Raw genomic sequence first — 26,271 nt, forward strand, 5'->3', positions numbered from 1 at the left:
GCTCGCTTCGGACCCCCTTCGGCTCCAGATGTAATGCCACCATGGCGGGCAGAACTCCCCTATTTTCTTCACCCATTTGCTTGACGATGGCGAATTCCGTCTTATCCCTGCATAAAGACAAGGTCTTGGTCAGAGAGCCTCGGACAACAAACCATCGCAAGGGTAATGAGGCTTCTTGGAGGAGTTTCAATGCACAAGAGTTCAACCCTTCCAATTTCCAGTGATTTCATCACGATCAATCTCTCCTTCGATGCGGATACTTCCGTTTGATGTGAGCGCTTGTTGCGGTCGTCTATCTATTCACGAACACAGTCTATGGATGTTTGGATGCTCTGCAGTGATAGACTCTTCGACGCATAGAGCCTATCTGTACAGTTACTTGAACACAATAGGGGAAAGATTCCGCGCGAGTTCCATCGTGGCGGGACTTGAATCGCGGGGTTCGTCTGCTCTTTAGACGGCCCTTCTCATGCAGAGGGTTGCAGGCTGCATACGGCCGGCACTCACCAGCCCCAAATTTACCCTTCAAGACTCGAAATTCCCTTGTCAACCGGTCTCATCTTCTCATGCGCACCATTCGGAGAGCCAGTTTTCGACAAACCAATACACTACTGTACCTTGTCTGGCCAGCTCGTTTACGGTCTTCCCACTCTCCAAGGTTTCTACGGCAGACTGCAAGAGGCACTCCGCTAAAACACTTTTTTCATGTGTTAAAGCAGAAATCGTATTTTACGGTCACCCTACTACCTAGGATAGGGTCTAGACTAGTATAATAACCTATAAATAGGGGTTATAAAGATTTATAGTTTAAGAGATATTTTAATTTCGTAATATATTAAACCGTATAATAGTATATAAAATTACGTAATATCGTACCCCAATATAAAAGTTTTTTTTCTTTTTATAACTTTATTATAAAAGTAACTACTATTTTTTACCCTTTTATAAATAAAAATCACTCTTTACTTAAGTTATTAAACTAATAGCTCGCTTATAGATATTATAATATAAATTTATAATAACTTTTAGTTTTTATATAAAACGTTACTAAATTAATCAACTTTATAATACCTCTTTATAAAGCTATTTTAAAACGACCGATCGATAATAATACTTATATAAGCTCTACCCTTTTTATATAATAAAAACGTATAAACGTATAAACCTTAATATTAATAAAATCTCTTTTTACGGGCTTAAAGGAGCGGGAACGAAGTATTTAGTAAATAAAAAAAGAGCTAAAGTAATTATTAATAATTAATATCTTTATTATATTATATAACGTATCTTTTTTTAAGAACGAACTTAATAGTTTTTAAATAACGACTTATATTAATATTTAAGTTATTAAGAAGTTTATTAGGAAAGTTTAGTTTAATCGCTTCTCGACGTTTATTTTATATTAAAATATAATACGATTTATTATTTTATATTTTATAATAAACTAGTAAATTCTTTTAATAGAGTGGATAGTATTTCTAATTAATATAAAAATCCTTATAATATTTTAGAGTACCGTAAAGTAGTATACGAAGCTATAAGTTTAGAGAGATTCTTTTTTAAAACTACGATCTTATACGAAAAAGATAATTACTAACTTTCTATTATTTTTTAAACTAGAATTAAGTTATTAATTATTAAACCTTAGTTAATAAAAAAAAGAAAAGGTCGTATAAAGCTAATTATAACTAAAACTTTAGGTAAAACGACGTATAAAAATGTTCCGAAAACACGGCTTTTAATAAGTATTAATATTAAATTAATAATAAAGATTAAAGAGGAATTATTAGTTAAGTAAGAAAAGAAGATTATTAAGAAGGAGGTAAAAGCTAAGAAAAAGGTTAAAAAGGATAAAAATAATAAGAAAAACGAGATTATAATAGTTTAATAAGAAAATAAAGTTTATAATAGTAAATAACTTAGTATATTATAAAGATAAAAACGAGCATTCTCGTTAGTAAATAGTTTAAAATAAACTATAATTATATTTATAATTCCTTTTTATCCTTAGTATTACTCGTAATTATAAAGCTATTTAATATTTTAAGATTAATTTTAGAGTTTTCTAATCTCTACTTAACTTATATAATACTACCCTATAGTTTACTAAGTAAAGTAACTTCTAATTAGAGCTTATTACGTATATACTATTTTAAATAAATATAAAAATATTAATACGTTTTAAAATAAGGATAATTAGCCTCGCTAAACTTCGTACTTTTAGTTAATATAATTAGGGAGCTCTTAATAATTAAAGTATAAATTTATAAGGTAGCTTAAGGAAGATATACGTCTAGATTATTACTATTCTAAATAGCGTTTAATAGTTATTAAACTTAGTCTTAGTTAATTAGTTATATAAAGTCTTATGTAGTTCGTAACGTAGGTTAATAATATAATTACTATAATTAACTAGAAATAACGTAAGGGCGACCTTTTTAACGACGAATTCGATAAGAGTTCTAAATTTATATAAAGTTAATAAAATTAGAACGAATTAGTAATATATACGTAAATAGAAATATAATTTAATTAGAGAGTATATTTATATAGAATAGCCCTTAGAACTTAAATAGTTAGAAGTATTCTTATAAACGTAAGTATACTTATATATACTAAGATATATATTACTTACTTACTAATATACTAATCTATTTTAATAAAGACGATTTTATTAACTCTTGATTTTAACGTTATAAATACTTTTACTAAAAATCTAGTAATTACGGAATATAATTAGACTTTTTATTATTAAACGGTATTATAAAAAGTAGTAATAAATACTAAATATAAGAACGGTTTCTTTCCCTCGGTTTAAACGAACTCGTAATAGCGTAAATCCCTATTATTAAATAACGGTAAGATATTATATAAGTATATTCCGGGATATATAAATAGAAACCCCTATATAGAACTATATAATAAACCGCGAATAAGTATTAATATTAGTATAGATTTTAAATTTAAATAGTAGAAGCTTATCGTACGTATTTAAAAACTAAATATAATTTAATTTAAGAGTCGTAAACCCTTTATAACGGTACCTTATTTTACTTAACCGATCTTAAACTTATTATAAAAAGGTTTTACGATATATAAGGTATAGTTTATTTTAATTAATAATATAAGCTTATTAGCGAACCTATATATAAAAATACTCTCTACTGTACCCTTTAGTACGGCGAGTAACTTTTAGTATATTAAAAAAGAACTTTTCTAATTATTATTATATAATTACGAGCTATTTTAGTGTTTATTATTACTAAAGCTAATTCTATTAACGAAGTATTAATAATCTTATAGCCGTAATTATAAATCCTTTAGATTAGAATTAAAAAAGAATATTTTTATTATTTAAGTATTATTAAAAGAATAATTCTTAAATACGAATTAATAGATCTTTAGAAAAGACCGTACGCTCTTCTCGTTATAAGTCCTATTTTATAAGTTAACGTTTAAAAGTTCGCTTTATAATTTTAGTATTAGAAACTATAAAAATATATATAATAATTATATTATAAGTCTAATTACTCTCTAATTTTATAATAATTATCGTTCAATATAATAAAAGATTAATATATAGTCGTACTATTTTAAGAAAGTAGTAATATGTAGTGGTTTTTTTTCTAGCTTTATAAGTACAAAAGATCGACCTTAACGGGATTACGCTTTTAAAAGAAATTATACAATATAGTATACTTTTTAACTATATAATACGCGCAATATATCCTAAGCACGCGCTTAACGTAATATAGTAATTTCGATACGAAAACCGCTATTTAATTTAGGATAAGTAAGCTACCCTCTTTAGTAATAGCGCCGGCTAAAAAGGTCGACGGTAGAGGTCGGCCATAATAGTTAGCCGTAATAGTTAGCTACTATAGTCGGCCGCAATAGTTAGAGGCGGCCCTTAACCGCAGAGGTTCTAAACTTTAATAGCGACGTAGAGGTTTCTAAAGAAAGGGCTAAATAGGCTAATATCTATTACTTAGAGCTCGTAAAGATTCTTTCTATCCTCATCGCTTTTAACATTACCTAAAGCTACTCTCTATTTAAACTAAACAAATTTACTAAATAAATTTACTAAACAAATTTACTAAACAAATCTACTAAATAAACCTATTAATATATAAACCACTACTTAGATAGCTAGTTAGATAACTAGTTAAGAGGTTGGCTAGTTAAAATACCACCTCGACGAGAACCTACTCTCCTAGTATATAGTTAGTAATCAGTGGGCCAAAGATGCCCGTCGATAAGTCTGCCCCTCTCGGGCTGGGCGCCCTCGGCTAGCTCGACGCTATAGCTATCGTGGCTGACGTAGGTATGCCTAAGAAGTAGCGAAGTACCTTCTAGCAGTACGGAATTTGGCTAGGTAATATTATAAGCGCTATAGATAGCTAGGCCAGTACGGATACTAAGATTTAGTATATCGACGCTAGCCTAGCTATAATAGCTATAATAGACGGGCCGGAGGTATATAGGGTTAGGGTAATAAGCCGGCGCCTTAGATAGCTCCTACGGGACCCCCTAGGTAATAATAATACTTATATAAAAAAATAAATTATACTAGACCTAGCTACCTACGCGGGCTAGTACTAGGAGGTCTTGTGCGCGTTAAAGTAAGTAAAGCTCGCCCTATAGGCGGGCGGCAGAAGGTTAGGAGTTTTAATTAGTAGTTAGGTATAGAGCGCAATATACCTAGTTTTCCCTAATACGTAATACACGGTACGGCCCCGGCGGATTGCTCCGTTAGGGGGGAAAGTAGTAATATATAAAGTAAGAAATTAAAAAAGAAATTTTAAATAAGGGGTAAATATTTATATATAATTATAGTAATATATAGGGGTATCTTTTTATTTATAAAGTCTTATAAATATATATATATAAATATAGACGTTTATAGGGATTTATAATACTAAAAAAGATAGAAAAGTATATAATAATAATATATAATAAATAAAAGTTCTGTAATTTTATTAGAAATGTTAAACTTTAGGGGGAGCTTTTATACGGTTAATTACGGCCTCTTACGGGCTAAACTAAGCGCATATACTTTAGCTTATAGTTAATAAGTACCCTATAACTCCGTAAAGGCCTTATTACCTAGGTATTAAGCCTAACTATACTATATCCTAATATATACCTATATAAACTCCTATACTATATTATATAAGAATATTAAATTAATTACTCCTTACTTAAAGTCTATATAAGTTAATAACGCTCTTTATAATCCTATACGCTATTATATATACCCTTTTTATTATTTTTAGCTTACTTAGCTACTTATTTAAGGGCTTTTGTTATTATATAGAGGTATATAGTAAGGATAGTACTTAGAGACTTAAGTAGAGCGCCGATACGGACTTTATTACGGCCCTTATAGTTATAACCGCGCTTAATAACTTTAATAAATATATTATAAGCTAGTACGAACCGTTAGTAAACTATAAATAAATATAAAATAGTATAGGGTAATATATAAGTAATAATAAGAGGTATAACGAGCGTATACTTATATATAATAAATATATAGTTATAACTAAAGTAGCCCTTACTTATAAAAGTAACGTAATTAACGAAAATGCCTTTACTAGCCTTATAATAAGCGCACGACTTAGTATTAGTCTTAGTATTGCTATATATAGTTATTTAAATAGTATTAATAACCTAAGTACGAGTTATGGCAATATCTGGGGGTATATAACGGCTATTCTTAGTAATCTTAGGGTTAAGCTTAATCTAACGCTAGGGCTAGATTATACGGGTTAATATAATAATATTAAATAGTATAAAGTAGTATATACTAACCTATATAATACTAAGGTTATAGATTTAATAAAAAGTCTTCGAAAGGGAAGATAAAGAGCCTATAAATAATATAAAAATCCGTATAATAAAAAAGTTATTATATAGAGGTATACGTATTAATAAAGAGGTAAGAGGTTATTTTATAAAACGTAAAGTCGTTAGGGTATTACGTAGGTTAGTATATGGGGACCGTCGGGAGCTATATACCCTTAATACGGGCTAGAACGCTATATTAAGCGCTTATTATAAGTATTATATAGTATATACGATTATTAAAAAAAAGAGTATCCTATACAAAATTATTAGTATATATATAAATAGTTAATACTAAAGAAAAAAGTAAATAAAAAGAATTAAATTATAAATAAGTATATACGCGTAATTATACTTATAATTGCGCGTATATTAGCCTAAAAAGAAGCACAATTACTAATTAGTAAAAATTACACTAGTAATTGCGTATAAAATTACCTAATTATACCTGATTAATATTTCTAATTAATAAATCGCGAATATTATACTTATAATTGCGTATATAATTAGGTAATAATAATAAAAATAAAGTAGAAAAGGGTATAAAGTATAATAAGGCGAAATATAACTACTAATAAGTAACTATAGGGGCGTAAATAGATTACTTACTTTACTTAAGGAATATTAGGTTAGTTAAAAAGAAAGGGAAATTAATTAATAATAGAAATTAATAGGGAGGATATACCCCCTAGCTACCTTACTTTTATTAAATAGTATAACCGCCCTTACGTAACTATTACTACTTATAGTTATAAGTAATTCCTTATAATAATATACGGGATTTATTATAATATTTATTTATATATATAAGAAAGTCGCGCTATTGATACTTAAAATTTACGGTAGCCGTAGGTCTATTGGAAAGAACGGTTTTGGCGGAGTGCCTCTTGCAGTCTGCCGTAGTTTCCGTTAATCTGAACTTTGCTACCCACAGACGACGGCACGCATGGCAGTTTCTTACTCGCTTAAAGCCGTCATAGCCTAATTATCCTTTCATTTGCCCATCCCTCGTTGCTTATTTGCCCCGATCCCATCAGATACGGACACTTCGTATGTTCGTAGGCAGCTTGTTGGTGACTTAAGTCAATGGTCAGCCCGCCGAAGACGCCGTCTGGCCATGCAATAGGTATCGGTCCACCGCACCACCTTGAACCACCCCTTCATCTCTTTGGCCGGGTCAATCCTAGGCTCTGCTCCAAGTATATTGCCCGTCTTTATCTTCACGCCGCCCACAAGGGCCTGCCGCAGACAGCGAGCTCGAATTCCGCCAATCAAGCCGAAGGGCACATTATTACCCAGGGCCAGTCGAGCTCCCCCAGCCTGGAACGATGTACACTATCGTGTACCGGTATCACCCTCCGTGATGGAGTTCGGATGGCGAGATCTCGGTTCCTTCCAGAGATGGCAACCGGTTCCCGGTTCCCGTCCTACTTTAAAGTTTCTCTTATTATGTTCCTCGCGAACCTCTTCTCTTCAAGCAATCCCAAGCTATCTCTCTGCTAGTCACTCTCTTCCAGCAGTGCATAGCGTCAACTGTTCCTCTGCCTGTGTCGAACAATTTGGTCTCTATCATGCGCTTCGGTTCCATCTTTTCACTCGCAGCTGCGCTTCTGAGCGCCACCGTTCAGGCTTACGGTAATCCGGGAGCCTGCTCCGGCCAGTGCTGGAGTCACGACCCTTCCGTTGTCCGTCGCGATGATGGCACCTATTTTCGTTTCGAAACTGGCAGCAAGATCGGTATTTGGAAGGCTCCCGATTTGGTAGGCCCCTGGACCTACCAAGGAGCTGCCTTGCCATCGGGTAGCAAGATCAATCTCAAGGGCAATGATGATCTCTGGGTATGTCTGGTCCAGCCTTCCTTGTCTCCCTTTCGTGCCTTCACTTTTCTCGGCCTTCCGGTTGAAGGGTTCGATCTTCCGTCTAGCCATCAATAAACGGGGTCAGAATCGACGAGAATGGAAAAACTGTCGGCCCTTTAGAGCACACACTCATGATCTTGTCTCGGATAGGCTCCTGATGTGAACAAAGTTGGCGATCAGTACATTCTGTACTACACCGTCTCCTCTTTCGGCGTTCAAAACTCGGCCATCGGTTATGCTACCTCCACCACCATGGAGTTTGGCTCCTGGACTGATCATGGCGCCACCGGGGTCGCTTCTTCAGCCGGCAGCCGCTACAATGCCATCGATGCTCAGCTCGTCAAGTCCGGTAGCAACTACTTCCTGAATTTTGGCTCCTTTTGGCAGGACATTTTCCAAGTGCCTCTGAATGCGGCTGCAACCAAAGCCAACGGTAATCCATACAACATCATTCTGAACACCACTGCCCCTCAGCCTGTCGAGGGTGCCTTCGTCTACGAGCGCAGCGGCACCTTCTGGGCCTTCTTCAGCTCAGGCTCCTGCTGCGGTCTCGACGCTAACCGCCCGACCCCCGGAAACGAGTATAAGATTTTCGTTTGTCGTGCCTCTTCTGTCAATGGCCCCTACACCGACAAGAGCGGCAAGAGCTGCCTGGCCGGCGGTGGCACCCTTCTTCTTCCATCTCATAACAAAATCTATGCTCCCGGTGGCCAAGGCGTCTTGGTTGACCCCAAGCGTGGTGCGGTCCTCTACTATCACTATAGTGAGTAGTCAATTCTGGCTTCAATGCGCTATCAAGTCTAACTATTTTAGTGAACACCGACGTTGGATATGCCGATTCTCAAACTCTATTTGGCTGGAATGTCATCTCGTGGTCCGGCGGCTGGCCTTCTGTCTAGGTATATCCTTAAATACGGAAGGAAGTAAGGGTTGCGGTGGATGATGGCTGTTATATTCTTGTTCATATTATAGCTCCACACGTGCTGAGAGGCATGTACAAACCTTGCGACCCAGAATATCATTTCTATACCGATGGGAGTGTGCGATGTTGGTTCCTTATCAAACCCCCTCTTGTGTGTGTTTACTTACTACCCACCGTAACGCTTGCCGGCTCTGACTCTAACTGACTCAGATTCAAGATGAACGACTTGCCCTTTTGTCTCGATGGGCAGTTGCTTGGGGTCTCTTTCCCCTCAGGCGGGAGGACTAGACTAGGGTTATGCATGACGCTACCGGCAGCCATTCGTTGATGGAGCCAGGCTGTACTTTATCAGATCATTTGTCGCCCTCAACAATCCGGCAGCAATTCGATGATTTTTACTATCTACCTAAAGAATAACCTGGGAGCAATACGTCTCGTGTAAAACCTGCCACCTAGGTCCTCCTCCTCTTCTTCAGAACCTCCGAATAGAAACTTCTTTCCCCATGTGAACAGATCGAAGCACCACGAGACTCGACTTTGGTGTATCCGACGTTGCAAGCATGTCTGGACAAGGGTTTGATTAGTTAAAGTAACTAAAGCAGAGTTTATATGTGATCAGCTTGTACGCATCGTATTTCATACTAAACTAAACAACTAAACAATGATTAACTACTGTCTTCGTATTCTTCAATTCCAATCGCACCCTGTTGTACATTGAGTTTGCACTCAATGGGTGGGACCTTGTAATACTGCACCGTCAACATCTTCCTTCAAGAATCAAAATACCCTTAAACCGGAAGTGAGTACAACCAGTCAGTCGACAATCACAGGGAATAATGATTTATGCTGGGATAGGCTTCTTGTCCTCGGCAGGCTTTTTCTTGTCCTCATCTCGATCTCCATCAGGGCCACGAGGAGGAGGTCCAGGAGGGAACGCGCCAGGGAAGCCAGGGGGGTAGGCGCCGGGGAAACCGGGGCGGGGTTGGACCGGGGCGGGGAACGGAGCGGGGAAGCCCGGAGGACCGGCCGGGGGAGGAGGAGGAGGAGGACGTCTCTCACCATCGCCACCGCGACCACCGCGATCACCATCCCGGAAGCACTCACGGTCACCATTGCGGTCACCATCCCGTCCACCTCGATCACCGCCGCTGCGGTCACCATCGCGATCTCCGTTACGATCTCCATTGCGGTCCTCGCGAGCCACCTTACGATCGCCCTCGCGGTCACCATCGCGCCCTCCTCCACGTCCTCCTCGCACACAACACGATCTTCCGTCTCTGTCACGCCCACGATCTTCTGCACGGCAGTCTCGGTCGCCGTCGCGATCTCCGTCACGTCCGCCACGGTCACCACCGTTACGGTCTCCGTCACGGTCCGCCCCATTGCGTTCTCCCTCGCCATCGCCCTTCTTCTTGTCTTCCCCCTTCTTGTCGCCTTCTCCCTGCGTGACGGGAGAAGAAGCAGGAGGAGCAGCAGCTGGAACAGCTGGAGGAGCCTGTCGAGTCACAAGGGCTGGCTGAATAATAGCGCTACGTCATATTAGCTTGATATCCTAGGTCAACGAGTTTATGATCGCCACGTACCTTTGCTCGCGTGAGTCGATGCTAGATGGCGCGCCATTCGCACCCATGGTCGCTGCCACCATGATGATAAGAGACTTGGAGAAGCGCATTGTGTACCTGACAGTATAACTAAACCAAGGTTTCTCGGGGATTATCTTCTTTCGGTATATAAGTATATGTTGTTGATGACCGTCTTACAAGCAATTAAGAGGTATTAGGTCGAGGAAAGACCAAGGATGAAAGATGAGTGATGATGATGAATATGGAGATAGATCAATTGATAAAGGTCAAGGAGAACATCCTTTAAGTAGTCGTATCTGCATATCTTCGAAAGCTACGGTCCGTTGATTGACCAGTTTCTTCCCACTCTGCCTACTGATTTTGACCTTCCCCAATGGATCGCGTCATTCCGGTGCTCCGTCTCCAACAGTTCGTTCTTCGAAGATACCTAGCATGAGCAGTTCGTGTTGCCCGAAGTCTATTATGCTATTATGCTATCTGCCTCTTCAAAAAGGCAATTTTTGTCAAGGATTCAACCAATGAGGTGGGTGTCAGGATGCACAGTCCAGTGGCGGAGACCGGTTGGTGGCACCGCCGACCATCCTGATGTGCGCGGCTTGACAGGGCCTGGAAGCGGCTGGCATAGAATTCGAGGCAACCCTGATCAAATTCTCCGACGAGGACCATCTGAACTCTTCTTTGTGTACGATATTCAGAGTCGTTCCCCGAGCCAGAGCAGCTGACTCGGCAATAAATTGCCTGCATCACCAGTCCACTCTATTAGCTGTCGGCGAGACTGGGATACTCGCTGCTTCACTAGAAAGCTTCCTGAGGAATATCAGCTCCATTATCCTTCGGCAGATTCAAGTGACTTCATGCTTGTTAATGCCCATCGCACGCTGCCTTACGACCAATCAAGGGCCAGCTGGTTGTCAAGGCTTGCCACAAGCTCCAGTGGTTCTCTATTTCGTTACTCAGCATAGATTCTGACTTACACTCTTACTGCACTTGCACTAGTAGACCAGACTCCAGAGTGAGACTGTTTCACGGTGAGTCAGACTTTCCATTCAAGGAGGCTAACTTCATCGCATCTCCGCTCGCTGATAGATGCCGCATCTTACGTCTTGGGCAGCATAGGGGTAAACGTCAGCTATCAGTCCAAGATTTGCAGACTTCCCCACCAGTTCCCTGCGAGTATTGCGATCACCACCATCTTCTTGACGTGCATACCGCAGCTTGGTCATGTTGCACACCATTTTACATACAGGCTTAATAGCTTATGAACGAAAGATGAAACTTCAACTCAAGACTGCATTTGACATGCTGCTTGATAGAATCCGACAGAACCTATGGGTCCCACGACAGCCATAACTTTCAAATGATACGCCTACCACAGGGGAGTTGAATGTACTCACTTATGAAACTTCCAAAGATGGATACTGGCTTTCCGACCTTTCCCAGGGTTTCTCGTGCATCAAAAAGACTTCCACATCGAGTTCATGCAGCTCGTCCGAATTTTACCGACTTTTCTCAGCGGTAGGCATTTCTGAATCGGCCAGAGCTAATCTCTACTATTCTTGTTCGAAGTGATGCTGACTAAGCTCTGAAATCGGTCCTCGAAAGCCATCTGAGCTTTCTTCTTCATCCAAGCTGAGATATGCACAGAATCCACAAGATGTGGTTGAGTAATGTGCCTTCCACCAACCAAATCTAGCGTTAGCGAGGTTCACGAAATGCGGTGGGTGCATGTGAGCATGAGATCGACATGCAATGCGACTTAGTCTTCCCTACTTCCTCTTCACTTTCTCCTAGATGTAGTCAAGCCATGACAGCGGCCCCAGATGATTATGGACACACGAGCCATTGTTCGGCCATGCTTAGTTACATCTACGTTGCCGAGAAGCGTTTGTTTCTATACTTGTTTCGTCCTCAATTAAACCTCAGTGCTGAAAAGTCCTACTGAGATAAACGGTGAATGGCTGAGCGAACGTCAAAGCTTTCAGCTTCGACGGCGTAGCGTCGTTCTCGTCTTTTCCATTTGCTTTGACTCTTCGCCTCACTTTATTCGTTCCGGCATGATGCATAAATCTTATCTCCTTTCGATATTCTGCGTTTCAATATGAAGCCCGCTTTGACAGCATTATTCTCTAGCAACGTCATACTTGCATCCTATGGCCGCGTGTATGCCAACACCCAATGGATAGACTAGACACATGCTTATGATTGATATTTACATGTTTTTCATCTCCATCTTCCAGGCAACCACATCTTTGCAGCTCAGGCTCTTAGGCGAGCAGGATGGGCAGCATCCACGCTGGCGGTGGAACATGCAAGTTGTATTGACAGCCCGCTCCTCTTGTGAAAAGTAGTCTGCTACACACACGAAATGACTGAGATCTGGGTATAAGAACCTCATCACTATTTGGTAGTCGAGAAAGTCTGGTCAGAAAAGAGTCAAGACTATAATGGAAGTCTACAACGGCTCCTGAGCATTCTTAGACGCACAGTATCCACGAGAATCGTCAAGCAATAGGGCACCATTCAAACCGTAGAACAACAGGGTTGAAGGAAATGCTGTAAGCTAATCCCAGCTCTCTGTTATTGCACCTGCTAAGCTAGTTTACTTGCGCTCAAGTGAAATGTACGTAGGATGGCCAGCATACTTATCGTATTAAATATGCCGCCCCTTTAGCATGCAAAGACCGAGGTTTCCAGATAACAGGTCTTCTGGATATTCGAAAACAAAGCAGAAATCAGATTGGACCAATCAATTCAAGTGGCTTTCAATTTCCAAGACCTATATGAATGGAAACTTTGAAACACAACTGAAGGGATGGGCTACCGTGAATTTTTAGAGGCAAATTCAATCCAAAGGCTTGGACTATGATGCTAAATAATGGCCAATGACGTTCTTGGTATTTCAAAAGAGGTACTGGAGCATCCCAAGGTACACCTTGTCGGAGTACGCTTCCCACACGTTAGTGAACTTTCCTCGTCATCTATCTATATCTACCAGAAGCTTGAGAGATAAACACCCTGGAGTAGAACAAAATATCTGTTACAAGATCAAAGAGCCAGAGGTTATATAAAATATCTACAGCTCTGCCAGTCCGAATGTCAATATTGTAAAGGAGTTGGCATCAATGTATTCTTCTGATGGATATGGATTCAATGCATTGAGCCATACTTTCGAGAGCAAATACCATAGACCTCTTCAAGATTCGAAGACCTCGCGTACGTCGACAGGTTCGAGAGCTCAAGATGTTGGCTGGATGCACTAATTCTTCAAATGGAGAGAATGGCAACTTTAGTCATGTAGCAGATGTTACAGCTCAAGTAGAAGAAGGTTACGATCCATACTAAATTTACGCACTTCTAAATAGTCACGCAAAGCGTATTAGCGACGCAGCTTACTTGATGACATTGTTCCACGAACCTAACGCCGCATAGGTAGGTAAGCTTCGCAAGGCACTCAAGACATTACACTCCTCTTCGACTCACGTTGGCTGATGCTACGTCAACAACGACGCTAAACTCTTGTCTCTGTTATAGCAACGTATCGTCCTGCATTCTAGGGTATTGCTAAAGTCTTCGATTGCCAAGTTATTGAGGCTGAGCGAAGCAAGTCTCTGAAAGAACAAGTCGCCGAGCTGTAGAATTGAATATCGAGGCAATGAGTTCGAGTCTACTTTCACTAAGTTGGCTAACCCTGTACGCGAGTCGACATCAATACGTGGGAGCACTCAATATATCAACGAGACGTCAGCGGGAATTGATCACGGCTGTGCGACTTACTATCGTTCAATCTGTCGAGGCAAAAATTGTCAAGGTCTCTAAATGTAGATATAATGTCGTTTCTTCTTTGGAGCCCCATGATTCCATATGACCCCCCCCCCCCCCCTCTTTTCAGTTCGCAACTCTTCTCCTAAGACTGTGCCATGAATTTAACTGCAAGCCTTCCGGAAACGCTGCGATCCTTTCAGTTTGACGGCTTTCCATCTTGCGAACGAGCTATTTCGCCGTGTTCTGACACCCAGAGAATTTCTTATCTAGTCCGAGCGAGGGGAGCCGGCGTGTCCGTTCTGCCCGTTTAGCTCAGGACTGTCAAGCCGCTTGGTTATGTTGCGTGCCAAGTGAATGAGCTGCCTGAGCTGGAAGTCGGAGTCATTCGTCCCATTATTAAGCTGTGCGCCGACCAGACCAATTGTCTTACACATACTGATGAGAGTCTCGCGCGCTAGCTTCGAGGCAGTCTCTGGAGATTGTTGGCGGTGCTGTTGCCCTCGCCTGTCGTCGATCGTCGAGAAGGATTCAGGCTCGCGAAGAACTGTCAAAATGGACGGGATGCCCGTGATAGTCGGACTACCAGGATCTCTTAGGTTGCGCGAAGCAGTGGTAGGACTTTCTGACATCTTGCAGTGTTGAATCAAACGAACGTGACAATCGTCTCGTGGTTGTGTGACTTCTGGATGGCCTCTGGGAGGTGAGTCAGCAATCGATGCGACGAACAGAAAGCAGCCAGAGCTGCTTAATATAATTACTACTTGCCAGTGACGGTATGGTGAGATACCTGTATGAGCCAAGTATTGAGGGCGCAGCTGTGTCGGGGCCAGAGGGAAGTTTAGAGAACGACGGGAATAATCTCGCCACTTCACCTGGGATGGAGATGAAAGAAATAGAACAGCAGGAGGCGGGACACTCTGTCACAAGGTCAGACTCCGTTCAGAGTTTCGCGTCTGTCTCCTCATCAAACATCGTCTGATGTTGACAGAAGACATTCCGCGTGTAGCCGCCACTGCAACACTTCCCTGGTTCCATTTAAGGTTTCGAGCGTAAAACGAAAACATTCATGTCTGTTATTAGAAACATGGAGAAGAAGCCTAAACGTTCGAAGCAGTGTATGATTCGCTGATAGGTATCAACTCGTGGAGGCTGAAAGGTGACTGCTTCCTGGTTCATCTAGTGACATCTTGTCGCCTTATCAGAGTTACGAGAAGCCTACCTACCCTGTCTCTGTGTGGCACAGTGAGGCAAAACATCTTGGCGTATCTGGCTGCAAAATGGTCGCGGGGAAGGGAGACTTTCTGCTCTATGGCAGTTGGACTTGCGGGGAGACGACGGACGGGCCAGAATCCTGGCTTGCGGGCGTCTAGGTGGGGTCAGAGAGCGACGCTCGGCTCTCAAGTCAGTGCAACACTGCAAAGACTATCAAAATTCGCCGGCTCCTGTTTGACCATACGTAAGCACCCGCTCTTCAAGCTGGTTCTGCTGTATACCTGGGGGATCAAAGGTAACAAAGTGAACGCTCGGGTATTAGGTGTGTCACGCATGGTATTTGCTCATGACTTGGGGTCCAGTCGTGATGAACCTTAGGTGACTGCACACTGGAGTGTTCTCGTGAGGGCCTGTCAACTCTACATGTACGATGCATAACGCGACTGGCACGACAATGAATACTCAACTCACAATGTATTTGGCTACACCACGGTCTGAGCGAGCAAGGCCAGAAGCTATATGTTTCTGCCTTTCCTCTCCTCGTGTTATGTTTTTTCAAGAGCGATGGAGGGCTTAGATCGAAGGAACCGTCAAGTGTCAAATGTGTCGAAACAATCGACCAATTTGCTTGACTCGATATCAATGAATAAGTAGACGATGCCGAAGGGGTAGGAACAGGACGGCGCTACCTGTGGATAAGTAGCATTTCAGGAGAGATAGCCTGTGCCACTTGCGATTGTAGACCGAACTGAGGCCACCGAACAATTAAGTACGTTGCTTCAGTAATGAATGTATAGAACGCAGCTGCGATGCAGAACGCTATTAGCTTCAGATATAGCGGTAGTGTACCTTGGATAGCCCCATCATATTAATTGACTTTCTCTTCTGGCAACTACACAGTAGGTTCTCAGCAATATCAGGGGATAGCTATTTGCTTCATCCGATAATATAGCCATCTGCTGTCGAGCCTTCACGGAAGTCCAGGTCCGTAAAGAAGGAATCCAATGCCTTCTTGTACATCACAACACTCATGAACTATCCATGGCACATCAACACAGAAGGACACCTTCGCCGCTTTTGAAAGAATGGATACTAGTCACACACTAGCGGCCCGTGGCAGTGTATAACAAGCAAGAGTTGTGAGCAAGATTGCTTCGTGACATCCCTTCTTGTTCTTCTCCTTTTTGTCTGTATTTTAACTACAGCTCCGAGCATCTCCTACAATCAACACCTAATCCTCTGCTCCTCGCTGTTCGTTTTTACAAAACTCGACCGGGCCTCTGGGAATTCCCTCCTACAGATGGCGGGCGATCACAAAATCAGTTCTTCGCCATTGCCTGCTCAAGGTATCGTGGAGCACAGCCACGAATCAACCCCGCTTCTCTCAACGAATGCGTTTCGTGTCGCACATCACTCAATCTCAAGATGCATTGCACATGAGGGCGAAAATGGACCCAGCGGGTTTCATATCCGCCACTTCCTCTACCTTATGTGATTTGGCAAAGGTCATGTACTGGCTCAATGTTGGTCAACGTATTCTGGACTCTTTTATCGATTGCCTTTGTGTTGCCTGGTTTGCAACTTTCCAAGTTTGCCACTGCCCATGATGTAGCTGTCGTGCTGTTAGCGAATATCCTTGGGTTTGCCGGACAAGATTTCGCCTGGAAGATGTCCCAGGTAGCTGGTCTATTGAACGAGACGACGTTTGGATTCCTTGTCGAGATAATTCCGTTCATTGTGCCCATTCTGAAGCACGAGACATCCGTCCCTCGAGAGAGCAGCGATGAAAACAATCTCATCCCTATCATCCAAGCCCCGATTCTCGGGAGCATCTTGACGAACTTGTTACTTTGCCTTCGTTCGTGCTTTTTTTTTTTTACTCAGAGGGGGCCCGCCATGAATGCCAAAAGTTTCATGCCATTGTGTCCGAGTTCGGCAATGGACTACTTTTAGTTGCTGCCTTCGGACTCTTGATCCCAAGTACCTTAGACTCTGCCCTCAAGTCCGAGACAATTTCCAACCTCCCTGGGATCTAGGTGAGCCACGAGAATTTTACCGAGGGCACTCTTCAAGCCGATGTCCTCCGCATTAGTCAGACAATCTCGATTGCTCTCATTGTTGCATTTATACTTCACGTCTGGGCCTCTGGCGATTACAGTGATTTACCGGGAGCTATTACTAGCAAAAGCGTAGCCATCTTCTCATGGCGGCCCGCCCGCCTACTACCACTTTGCTAACAATCTTTCAGGATATGTGGCTGGTGGTACGGCTGGACGTCCTATAGGGGTGCCTTTACCAGCAGAAGCTCTGCGCGTATTACAGGGTCCTATCATGCTTTTTAACTTTACGAGATATGTATATAGTAGTATACACCATCAAAGGGAAATCATATGTAGAAATATGAATAAACAGGGTGAGCTTGTTTACGCACGTAGTGCATAAAATAATCAAAAACCAAATAAGTTACGTCTGGTATCAGGCCAACAGCCATAGCAGCATCTTCGATGAGGTCATTGAGATAGACGAGCAACGCGACGCTGACCGTAAAGGGGATATGGAGAAGCCCAAGTTCACCTTGACTGGATCTATAATCGTCCTATTCATATCATGGTACTAGTGACGCTTCTTCTTATCTTCCTGATCCGAGCCATTGAACACGTCGTTCATGGCAGCGTTCCGGACCAATCCTCAGGACTCAAACTGCTCCCTCTGGTGGAGAAAGTAGCGAAGCATTTGACAGCCATTGATAAAGCTTAGGATGACGAATAACGCTCGCGCAGGACGTTCACGAATCATAGTACATGATTGACAACTACATAGACATGAGGTCATCACGTTACACTCTACCATTGCCTGGCTCCTTCCATCCATGCGGCTCTCCTCAACGGGCCACGGTCGTTTTGGTTGAACGGGCTCTGGAGAACCCCATGGATCTCGACTGTCGGACATTAATGATAGCTCTTCTCGTCCTATCAATTCTCGTCGTGGGAAATTATCTGCGGGATGGAGAATCAACCTAACTCGAAGGTGCTTTGCTTGTATTAAGTGTACCTCACAGATGAATAATAGTGCGCGGTCGCTGAACGATTCAGGTTGTGTGTCCGATCATTGCCATCGCTTGCTGGTGTTATACCACCCTGACGTAGCAACTTCCAATGACCTATATTCCATGCATAGTGTCAACGCCACAATCAGTATTGCGGCACTTCAAGAACTCCAACAGCTGTTGCGGAAAGGCCAAGTAGCTTGGATTAAAGTTTGTTGAGGATTGACGAAATAATCCACCTGCATTTATTGGTAGCAGAAACAGTATAGAAAGCCTGGCGTTGACCTTGGAATCATGTTAATCTTGATAGCTTACGACTTTTCCATCATGTGGTTGATATGGGCGGCGTGACAGTCATGCACAGGATTGGAGGCGTGCTCACGATTTTGACCCTTCATCTTCTACAAATTCACTGTGATGAAAAGCTAACTAAGTACTTGTTGATGGTCCCGGGGCATATAGTTGTCTGTAAACTCCCGTCATATGTATTCCGGGACGTGCTCCGAATGCTCCATGTAATAAACTTGAGCTAAGCTAAATATCCTCCGAATCGAACGAAACACTCCCTAGGTACATGTCGTGAAGGAAGGCCCAGCTCCAGTCGTCGGCACATGTACTTTCCGGTAAAACGGATTGGTCCTCGCTCGTAACCTGTGTGGGTACCAAACTCAATGGCGGAGGCTGCATGTGATCCTCGGCGCCTGACGCTTTCTCAGTGGCCAGTGTAGATTGTTGATTTCGTGAGTCTGAGGCCGTGAGAGGAGATATTTCGAGTAGCGTGGTAGGCAAGCTGGGCCGGGCGGAAACATCCTGTTGTGTGGTTTTCTCGAGAGTCGGATTCTCGAGGCGCGTCCGGTCGAGATCTCGTTTAGAATAACCGTCCTTCATGATTGAGCTATTGCTGACCATTCTGTCGGAATTTTCCACCCATTCTTCCAGGCCTCCAGTATCACCTCCCATGCGGACACCAAGCCTCACGCCCGTGGGCAGTTGAGGTGAAGTACGGTGCCTGAGATTATGATGGTGATCTTGGACCATGGCTGAAAAGTATTGATCTACTTCACCAGATCTTGCGACGAATGCTGCTGCCACTCCTGAATTCTTTGCCATGTTCTTCAGGGCGTCAAGCATGATGGCGGTGTTACTACTACACACATTACTCGACGGAGTTCCGGGATCCTGGCTGAATAGTTCTAGATTGCGGGACAACGAGCCCCGGGCATCCATGTGTGGAAAGTATTTAGCATAAATTGCCACAAATGATGCTGTATAGATGACAAACGCGACGAGAGGCGAGTGTGGAAGACTTCCACCTGACAAGCGGATCAAAGAAACAACAGTCTCTGCTGCTCTGAACACTTCGCTGGCACTCTCCTCCCAGAATCCAAATGGGACCGCGTTTTGCGGAAATGTTGGCTCGTCTAATGGACCGCTCGGCTTTTGGCACTTGATAGGAACGAATGGAAGGTACTGGCGATGAATCATTATCGTGCAGAGGGAATACAGGAGGTGCAAGAGGACGAAAGTGCTCGAAGTGTTCTCGTGACGGAAGTAGTTAACAGTGCTCATCGTTAGATACAGTCCCGGGCTATCGAGCCCGTGGCCGAAAGTCTCCAGTTCTCGCCGCAATTTATAGAACGAAGAATCATGACTCCATGGCGGGACGCTTTTCTCTAAGAAACGACCTCCCGCGTTCGTGTACTGGGAAATTCGACCCCATATGTTTGTCAGTTGCACAAAACAACCGAGAAGACTGCAATCATGGAGCGCCTCAGGTTCGGACAGATTGCTGGAGAGAAACGGTTGTTGATTTTGACGGCTCAAATCAAAATCTTCTTTGGCACATGGCAAATAAACGTGCATATCTTCGAAACGTATGAAGAAGGGTCTCTCCTTGCCGCAGGAAATGAGACGATCGAAAATAAAACAACTGAACATCGTTCTGCGTCTAATCTCTCGTTCGCAGGTTGCCTCTTCGCATGTAGTATTTGGCTTGCTTTCGTGTCCAAGCCTGAGTGCTTGCGCCATGCGTCCCGCTGCTCCAATGAGCATCCAGGCTGAAAGGCCTTCGTGATCTGGCGAGATCCATTCATAAAGTGCAAGCATAAGCAGGGCCTGGACGCGCTCAACCGATCCAACAGATGTTGCCTTGAGGAAAGAGCCAAGCGAATTGTCCAACAGCCTCGCAAATGAGTCAGAAGGAGCGTGACCTTCCGGTTGGTCATGAGGTGTGTTATCGTAGTTGCGGGAGTCGGGTCCGACGTCTAACATGGGCTCTGTGAGGGGCAATAGGTCTGGGTGATATCTCCCTGCCAATGCCAGGATCCCGAGAAGAACCAGACAAGTATCAAAAGATAGCTGGTCTTGCCCAGTGGTTAAGTCATAAATTGTCCTTTTGATTGTCGGTGCGTGAATGAAGGGGAGTTCAACGGCAAAATGCTGTTGGAAAGTAGCCAGTATCTTATCCCACAACCCTCAGTCGACGCACCGAATAGCCTGTAGAACCTCGTGGCAATTACTTTTTGGCGCCTTCGCCATGCGAGCCCTTCGTGGTCGTTTCTCCCGCCCAGAGCCTGTAACGCTTGCATCTTGCTTATCGTCAAGCGGGGACATGGGCCTTTTAGGTGGCAACGGAGCTGGAATGGGCCAGGAACAATTGCTACCGTTTCTCTTGCAGTTCTCGCAGGGAGAATCCAGCTGGCCAGTGTTGTCGCATTTAATCTTGGATCGCCTGCACCTCACGCAGGCAATGCTTGACCGGAATCGCATTGTCGCCACCATGTTCGTTGCCGCTTAGGTCTGGAGTTACGACCTCGTTAGGCTGCTGGGTAAATTTTAATCAGATGTCAGGCACCGTATGAAGTTCAAATCAAACGCAGCCCGTTTATGCAAGAGGTTCATAAGTGGACAAGCGTTATCAAGTTTGCTGATTGACGGAGTGCGCAGGGGTTTTAAAGAAGAGAATGAGAACTTAATGAGCAGTCTAGTCTGAGTGGCGGGCTTTACGCTTGGAAACTTCTTAGCACAGCCATAATTTTTACTCTCATTACTAACCTCGCGCAGACTTTCAGCCACACTTCGGCTAGTACGTGCGCCGGTTTCTATAGTACCGAAAGGGCGGGCTCGGCTATTTAATTAGTTTAGAGTACTAGAAATATAATTTAAAATACTAAATTAACGAAACTAACTTATAAACTATAAGTATTCTATCCCCCCGACGGAGCAATCCGCCGGGGCCGAACCGTATATTACGTATTAAAAAAAACTAAGTATAATGCGCTCTATACCTAACTACTAACTAAAATAATAATTAACTAACTTAACTATTATCTCCTTTTTATTAATAGCTCCTAACCTTCCGCTACCTGCTTATAAGGTAAGCTTTACTTATTTTAATATATATAAAACCTCTTAATATTAACTTATATAAGTAGCTAGGTCTAATATAATTTATTTTTTTGTATAAATATTATTATTACCTAGGGGGTTTTATAAGAGCTATTTAAAATACTAACTTATTACCTTAACTTTATATACTTCTAACCTAGTTATTATAATTATTATAACTAAATTAATATTAATATATTAGATCTTAACGTCCGTATTAACCTAGCTATTTATAATATTCGTACTATTACTTAGCTAAATTCTATATTATTAAAAAGTACTTTACTAATCCTTAAGTATATTTATATTAATTATAATAACAATAGTATCGAGCTAGCTAAAGAGGGCGCTTAGCTCGAGAGGGATAGACTTATTAATAAGTATTTTTAGAGTAGTAATTTATATATTAATAAGTTTATTTAGTAGATTTATTTAGTAAATTTGTTTAGTAAAATTATTTAGTAAATTTGTTTAGTAAATTTATTTAGTTTAAATAGAGAGTAGCTTTAAGTAATATTAAAAATAATAAAAATAGAAAGAATCTTTACGAGCTCTAAATAATAAATATTAGCCTATTTAGCCCTTTTTTTAAAAAACCTCTACGTTGCTATTAAAGTTCAGAACCTCTATAATTAAAAAAGGCTATTTTTAACTATTATAGCTAACTATTATAACTAACTATTATAACTAACCTTTATTATTAACCTTTTTAACTAGCGCCGCTACGTAAAAGGCAGCTTACTTATCCCGAATTAAATAGCGATTTTTATATTAAAATTACTATATTATATTAAGCACGTACTCAGGATGTATTACGCGTATTATATAATTAAAAAGTATATTATATTATATAATTTCTTTTAAAAGCGTAATCCCGTTAAGGTCGATCTTTTATACTTATAAAGCCGGAAAAAAACCACTATATAAGTATTCTATTTCCCCCCGATAGAGCAATCCGCCAGGGCCGTACTATATATTACGTATTAAAAAAACTAAGTATATTACGCTCTATACTTAATTACTAATTAAAACTCCCGACCTTCCCCCGCTTTTAACTATTTAGAGAGTAAGCTATACCTATTCTAACGTATATAAAACCTCTTAATACTAACCTATATAAATAACTAAATCTTATATTATATACTCCTTTTTATTACAAATTAGGGGGCCCCTTATGTATTCCCTTATATTTATAATATAGTTTATATTAAAAGGATTTCTAGCTTTATAAAATATAATTTCTAAACTAATATTAATATATTAAATCTTAATATCCGTATTAGCCCGGTTATTTATAGTATTTATATTATTATTAATTAAATTCCGTATTATTAAAAAGTACTTTACTAATCCTCGGGTATACTTATGTTAATTATAATAACTATAGCGTCGAGCTAGCCGAAGAGGGCGCCTAGCCCGAGAGAGGTAAACTTATTAATAAGTATTTTTAGTTCTAGCTTACTAATTACTAACTATATACTAAAAGTAAAATAGGTTTTTATTAAAGTAATAGTTTATATATTAATAAGTTTATTTAGTAAATTTATTTAGTAAATTTATTTAGTTTAAATAGAGTTTTAAATAATATTAAAAGCGATAAGAATAAAAAGAATTTTTACGAGCTCTAAGTAGTAAATATTAGCCTATTTAGCCCTTTTTTTTAAAAACCTCTACGTTATTATTAAAGTTTAGAACCTCTATAGTTAAGGAAGGCCGCTTTTAACTATTATAACTAATTATTATAACTAACTATTATAACTAACCTCTATTATTAACCTTTCTAACTAGTATTATTATAAAGTAGCTTATTTATCCTAAATTATATAGTAGTTTTTATATTAAAATTACTATATTACGTTAAGTACGTACTTAGGGCATATTATACGTATTATATAATTAAAAAGTCCTTTTAGGGTCCGGCCCGCCTTATTAAGGGCTATCTTCGCCTTTATAGGCAAGCTAGTTTATTAAGGTTAATATCGAGTTTTTATTATGTATTTTAATAAGACTTTATATTAACTAATAATAGCCGGCTATAGCTAGCTATAGTTAGTATAGCTATTATTAATTATTAATACTAACTAAACTTAAGATACTAATAACCCTGCTACCGTAGTATATTAATCGCCCTCTAAATAGCTAAAACCTACTCTTTATTTTCTACTCTATTTAATAACTCTAAAATATCCTTTTTAGTTTTTCTTATTTTACTCTTACGCTACGTTTTTAGAATATTAATAGTACTCTAAAATTAGTTAGGTATTTTAAAATTATTATATTATATAAGCTAGATACTAATTAGGGTAATAACTATATTAATATACCTCTTTTTAAATTTTAAGTTAATAATATTTAATCCGTATTCTTTTAAATAATTATACTATAGTTCGGGGTCCTTTAGTATAATACTTATAAGATTAAACTTCTAGCTATTAAAGAAGTCCTAGGGGTTAACAATAACCAAGTATCTTAGTATTTTAATAATATATATTTAAAAGTAAGTAAATAATTTAATAATAATAATAATAGGGCGATAATAATAAATAGTAAGGGAAGTAGCGTTTTTTAATTTTAATAAAGGAAACGAGGTAACGAATATATATACGTATACAAGTTAAAGTTAAGAGTACTAGGGTAAATATTAAGTTAATATTATTTTTAATAACGGTAACGAGGGCATCTCTAATACTACTATTATAAGCTATAGTTACTTAGAAAAGTAGGGAACTTAGGTAAGTACGCGGGCTTATAAAGTAGTAGCGTTAAGTACTTAATATTACTATTAATCCGTAATTATAAACTTTATAAGAGGGAAAGTTTAAAAAGGTAGAAAATTTTTAAAAAAAATAGTTTAATAAGATAATAGGAGTATTTACTAATATTATATATTAATACTATATAGCTGATATTAAGAATCGCCCGAGTAACTAGCAAAAGTAGAAATAAAAATAAATAATTAAAAAGTATACCGTATTATATAATATCCTTTAAAAGCGTAATCCCGTTAAAGTCGATCTTTTATACTTATAAAATCGAGAAAAAACTACTATATAAGTATTCTATTTATTAATTATATTTATTTATTTTTATATTCTATTTTTATTAGTTATTCGGGCGGTTTTTAATATTATTCATTTATTTTTATATTATACTTTTATTAACTACTCGGGCAGTTCTTAATAATGATTATATAGTATTAATATATAATATTAATAAATACTCTTATTATTTTAATAAACTATTCTTTTTAGATTTTCTTCAACTTTCCCTTTTATATAGTTTATAATTATCCCTTTCCCTTTAGAGTCCGGTCCGCCTCATTAGGGGCCATCTTTACCTTTATAAGCAAGCTAGTTTATTAAAGTTAATATCGAGTTTTTATTACGTACTTTAACAAGACTTTATAATTAACTATAGCCGGCCGTAGCTATTACTAATTATTAATACTAACTAAACTTAAAATATTGATAACCCCGCCGCCGTAGTATATTAATTACTTTTTTAATAGCCAAATACTACCCTTTACTTTCTCTTTTTATCTTATTTAATAATAACCTCTCCTTATTAATATTCCTATTTAATACGCTTACTTACGCTCTTTCTAAGCTCCTAATTATATTATTAAGTCTAAGCTTATTTATATTATTTTATTATATTAAAAAAGTGCTAATAAGGGTAATGCTTATAATAATATATCTATCCGTTTTCTACAAGTTAATATTATAAATATAGTATTTATTAAAATAGTCTTTTTATAGCTCGGGGTCGTTTAGTATAATACTTATAAAATCGAACTTCTAACTATTAAAAAAGCCCTAAGGGTCGACGAGTTAGTGTTTTAGTATTTTAATAAAATATATTTAAAATAAACGGTTAAATAGTAATAGTAATAGTAATAGTAACGGCAAGAGAAGTAGAGTTTTTTAACTTTAATAAAAAAAACGAAGTAACGAATATATATATATATATAAGTTAAAGTTAAAAGTATTGGGGTAGATATTATAAGGTTAGTATTATTCTTAATAGTAATAACGAGGGTATCTCTAATACTATACTATTATAAGCTACTATTACTTAGAAAAGTAATTAACTTAGCTAGGTACGTAATAAGCTTATAAAGTAGTAGTATCGGGCGCTTAATATCGCTATTAATAATCCGTAGTTATGAACTTTATAAGAGGGAAAATTAAGGAAAATTTAAAAAAATAGTTTACCGAGATAGCATGAGTATTTACTAATACCGTATATTAATACCGTATAGTCGATATTAAGAACCGCCCGAGTAGCTAATAAAAGCAGAATACAAAATAAAAATAAAAAATTATCCCTTTAGGGTGCAGTCCGCTTTATTAGGGGCTATTTTCGCCTTTATAAATAAGCTAGTTTATTAGGGTTAATATTAAGTATTTTTATTATATACTTTAATAAAACTTTATAACTAATTATAGCCGGCCGTAGCTATTACTAAATATTAATAACTCTGCTATAATATATTAATCGCCCTTTAAATAGTTAAAAACTACCCCCTATTAGTTTTTTTTTTTAATAGCTTTAGATTTCTTTTTAATCTCTCCGAATTTCTTATTTTATTATAATAATAATAGAGTATTAATAATACTTAAGAGTTAGTTAGGTATTTTAAAGTTATTATTA

The 26,271-nt window shown here is 39.3% G+C and overlaps 5 protein-coding genes across 5 annotated transcripts; 2 read left to right on the forward strand and 3 right to left on the reverse strand.

Annotated features, from left to right (window-relative positions):
• Positions 1 to 6,933: 6,933 nt before the first annotated feature.
• Positions 6,934 to 8,605, forward strand: CLUP02_14479 (endo-alpha-1,5-arabinanase; the record flags this gene model as incomplete). The annotated part of the gene is made up of 4 exons (XM_049293407.1): positions 6,934 to 7,258; positions 7,351 to 7,685; positions 7,857 to 8,469; positions 8,520 to 8,605. 4 exons carry the CDS (start codon positions 6,934 to 6,936, stop codon positions 8,603 to 8,605), a joined length of 1,359 nt encoding a protein of 452 aa, XP_049150553.1.
• An 864-nt stretch (positions 8,606 to 9,469) lies between these two features.
• On the reverse strand, positions 9,470 to 10,300 carry CLUP02_14480 (uncharacterized protein; the record flags this gene model as incomplete). Its single annotated transcript, XM_049293408.1, has 2 exons — positions 9,470 to 10,157; positions 10,212 to 10,300. 2 exons carry the CDS (start codon positions 10,298 to 10,300, stop codon positions 9,470 to 9,472), a joined length of 777 nt encoding a protein of 258 aa, XP_049150554.1.
• Positions 10,301 to 14,239: 3,939 nt separating this feature from the next.
• On the reverse strand, positions 14,240 to 14,602 carry CLUP02_14481 (uncharacterized protein; the record flags this gene model as incomplete). The annotated part of the gene is made up of 1 exon (XM_049293409.1): positions 14,240 to 14,602. One exon carries the CDS (start codon positions 14,600 to 14,602, stop codon positions 14,240 to 14,242), a length of 363 nt encoding a protein of 120 aa, XP_049150555.1.
• Positions 14,603 to 15,657: 1,055 nt separating this feature from the next.
• On the forward strand, positions 15,658 to 18,450 carry CLUP02_14482 (calcium/proton exchanger; the record flags this gene model as incomplete). Its single annotated transcript, XM_049293410.1, has 14 exons — positions 15,658 to 15,706; positions 16,138 to 16,169; positions 16,244 to 16,280; positions 16,391 to 16,531; positions 16,611 to 16,712; positions 16,798 to 17,043; positions 17,117 to 17,221; positions 17,278 to 17,374; positions 17,434 to 17,508; positions 17,682 to 17,801; positions 17,858 to 17,897; positions 17,984 to 18,169; positions 18,255 to 18,280; positions 18,363 to 18,450. 14 exons carry the CDS (start codon positions 15,658 to 15,660, stop codon positions 18,448 to 18,450), a joined length of 1,344 nt encoding a protein of 447 aa, XP_049150556.1.
• Positions 18,451 to 18,476: 26 nt separating this feature from the next.
• On the reverse strand, positions 18,477 to 25,843 carry CLUP02_14483 (uncharacterized protein; the record flags this gene model as incomplete). The annotated part of the gene is made up of 6 exons (XM_049293411.1): positions 18,477 to 18,516; positions 18,547 to 18,632; positions 18,793 to 20,623; positions 20,720 to 20,962; positions 21,086 to 21,157; positions 25,833 to 25,843. The coding sequence occupies 6 exons, from the start codon at positions 25,841 to 25,843 to the stop codon at positions 18,477 to 18,479; spliced, it is 2,283 nt and encodes a 760-aa protein (XP_049150557.1).
• Positions 25,844 to 26,271: the final 428 nt, after the last annotated feature.

This window comes from Colletotrichum lupini, chromosome 7, assembly GCF_023278565.1.
Source record: "Colletotrichum lupini chromosome 7, complete sequence".
In the NCBI taxonomy this organism is placed as follows: Eukaryota; Fungi; Ascomycota; class Sordariomycetes; order Glomerellales; family Glomerellaceae; genus Colletotrichum; species Colletotrichum lupini.